Source organism: Montipora foliosa, chromosome 7 (assembly GCF_036669935.1).
Source record: "Montipora foliosa isolate CH-2021 chromosome 7, ASM3666993v2, whole genome shotgun sequence".
NCBI classification, from domain to species: Eukaryota; Metazoa; Cnidaria; class Anthozoa; order Scleractinia; family Acroporidae; genus Montipora; species Montipora foliosa.
The window spans coordinates 40,041,601-40,044,100 of NC_090875.1; the positions used below are offsets into that span (position 1 = coordinate 40,041,601).

The 2,500-nt window shown below is 32.0% G+C and overlaps 1 protein-coding gene across 6 annotated transcripts in view; it reads right to left on the reverse strand.

Annotated features, from left to right (window-relative positions):
• LOC138010961 (uncharacterized) overlaps positions 1-2,306 on the reverse strand; it is a 4,724-nt gene extending 2,418 nt beyond the window's left edge. For 3 of the 6 annotated variants that reach the window (XM_068857976.1, XM_068857975.1, XM_068857973.1), the window contains exons 1-2: positions 2,215-2,286; positions 1,562-1,663 (exon numbers count right to left, since the gene is read on the reverse strand). In XM_068857976.1, coding sequence (XP_068714077.1) covers positions 1,562-1,663; positions 2,215-2,265 — 153 coding nt within the window. In that variant the 5' untranslated portion in view covers positions 2,266-2,286. Of the gene's footprint in view, positions 1-1,561; positions 1,664-2,214 lie in introns of all 6 variants that reach the window. The other 3 variants (XM_068857974.1, XM_068857978.1, XM_068857977.1) reach the window with 3 other exon arrangements.
• Positions 2,307-2,500: the final 194 nt, after the last annotated feature.

Below are 2,500 nucleotides of genomic sequence, written 5' to 3' on the forward strand. Positions count from 1 at the left end.
GGTTTTTCTTGCTAAGTACCAATAACGATAATAATAATAATAATAATAATAATAATAATAATAATAATAATAATATTTAATCTAAATTTTCAGAATAAAACTCAACTTTCTGGGGTACACTTTGCACAGAACTGGAAGCTTCTTTCGCCATCTTATGTATGCCCAGTTTCTAGTTTCTTTTATTTGTTTACTATTTTGGCTCAAAGTTATCAATGCAGGCAACTAGAATATACTTAACAGGTCCATTTGCCAAATGAGTTGTCCAAAGTTAACCCTGTGATGTTTGATTGTTTAAGAAAGCACACCCAAGCATCTCACACCTTACTGCATTTTTTCCTTACAACAGAACATCATTCTGAATGTAGTGAATTCTATATGTAAAGTGTGGGTAATAATAATAATAATAATAATAATAATAATAATAATAATATGCACATTCTTCTTGTATACGAAAGAGAATTGTTGAAAAATGACTATCTAAAAACACTACTAATAACAATTATAAAAAGCCTAAAAAAAAATAAAATAAAATAATAATAATAATAATAATAATAATAATAATAATAACAGAAATTTCAAGCTCATGATACAACTTTTTAAAGACATGTTTCAGAATGACTCATGCCATCATCAGTTTAATGTGTTGTTTCCTTTTCCACCGTTTTAGACACGTTTACAATTTGAGTATGTTAGCAATTTGAAATTTAAAATACAATAACAGTTACAATTCTGCGCGTGCAAGTGCATGAGTGTTAATTACATCATAGAGTCACAAGAAGCAAAAATCATTGCTGTGTTGTAATTCCTATAGGTAGTTTCATCTAATTGGCCTTCTGACCTAAGTTTTCTTTAAAAAAGTTTATTTGGAGCTTCCCTTGGCGAATCTGTGTTGGATCCTTATGTAAACATTTAAATTTCTCTCTATCATTAATTATGTTTAGACAACAATCAATGTATTCATTATGGTCCCTGATAACTACAACATTTCCTTTGTCGGGCCTTAACACGATTATGCCACTATTGTTTTTCAATTTTCGCAGAATGATTGTTTCAAGATTGTAGATTCAGCCAAAACTAGACATTGTCTTAAACTCAAAGAAGCGATCTACATCAGCCGCTTAAAGCCAGAACTAAATAGGGAATTACAACACAACAATAATTTTTGCTTCTTGTGACTCGATTGTGTAATTAACACTCATGCACTTGCACGCGCAGAATTGTAACTGTTACTTTATTTTAAATTTCAAATTGCTAACGTACTCAAATTGTAAACGTATTTAAAACAGTGGAAAAGGAAACAACACATTAAACTGATGATGGCATGAGTCATGCCAAAACATGTCTTTAAAAAGTTGTATTGTGAGCTTGAAATTTCTGTTAATACTGTTATTGTCATGAAGTTATGGCAATGTTATATATGAAATAATAATAATAATAATAATAACAATAATAATAATGATAATTATTATTATTATTATTATTATTATGATTATCATTATAATTATCATCATCATTACTATTTCGATATCTATGATATCAAAAATGTAAAAGATCAACTTACTGACTCATCTTGAATCTGCTCCAGAGACATGGTTTCTGTGTTAAGTTGATTCAAATACTCTTGCCTGAAACGGTAATCAGTACTTCGCTCTTCATAAACAGTCTGAAAGATATAACAATTACAAATAGTTCATTTCATCCTGAGGGAACAGTTGGAGTTCTTCCCCAAATCCTGAATGAAAACAACTACAGTGGAACTGCCCTACTCTTGAACAGTACATGAAGTCAGTTGCTAATTTGGAAATAAACTTTTTGATAACAAATAATAATAATTATTATCAATTTTGTCAGTAAACGCACAGGCAGACCACTCTATGTGTTCGACTGGTAATATATGTTTGTATGAAACGAAGAGAATATATCAGGGTTATGAATAAAGCTCTGAAAATATCACATCTAACTCACATCTCGGTCTGAATATCCCAATAAAGTTAAGTGAAACCTTAATCGACTCATGTATGGTGTTTTTTCGCCTTCTTGGGCCGTCTAAAGCGTCTTATAGCGAAATTACTTTTGGCCGGTGACGTTTTTGAAATAAAATAGTGACATATGAGTTAGCCGATTAAGTCCATCGGTTATCATATGAGAAAGTTACACAACGACTTTTCTAGAAAGAAGAAAAGGACCAAGAATATCAGAAAACATTAAACGAACCTCCTCCAAATCGTCAATTCGGTCATTCTCCAACACAACTTCGCGCGACATCTTCGAGCACTACAGTTTGGGATGGATATCAACTTGATGGTGATTTCACAATCTGATTGGCTTATTTGCCGTTATCAACGACACTAGCTTGCGTCAAAGTGTCACGCAATGCCATTTACGTCGCAATCGCATGCCTCATGTAACTGATACTGAAACTAACTCGCAATTTACAAGTTGTAAGTCGCGATCGCAACTTATAAGTTGCGATCGCAAGGTATAACTTGCGATGCCAAGT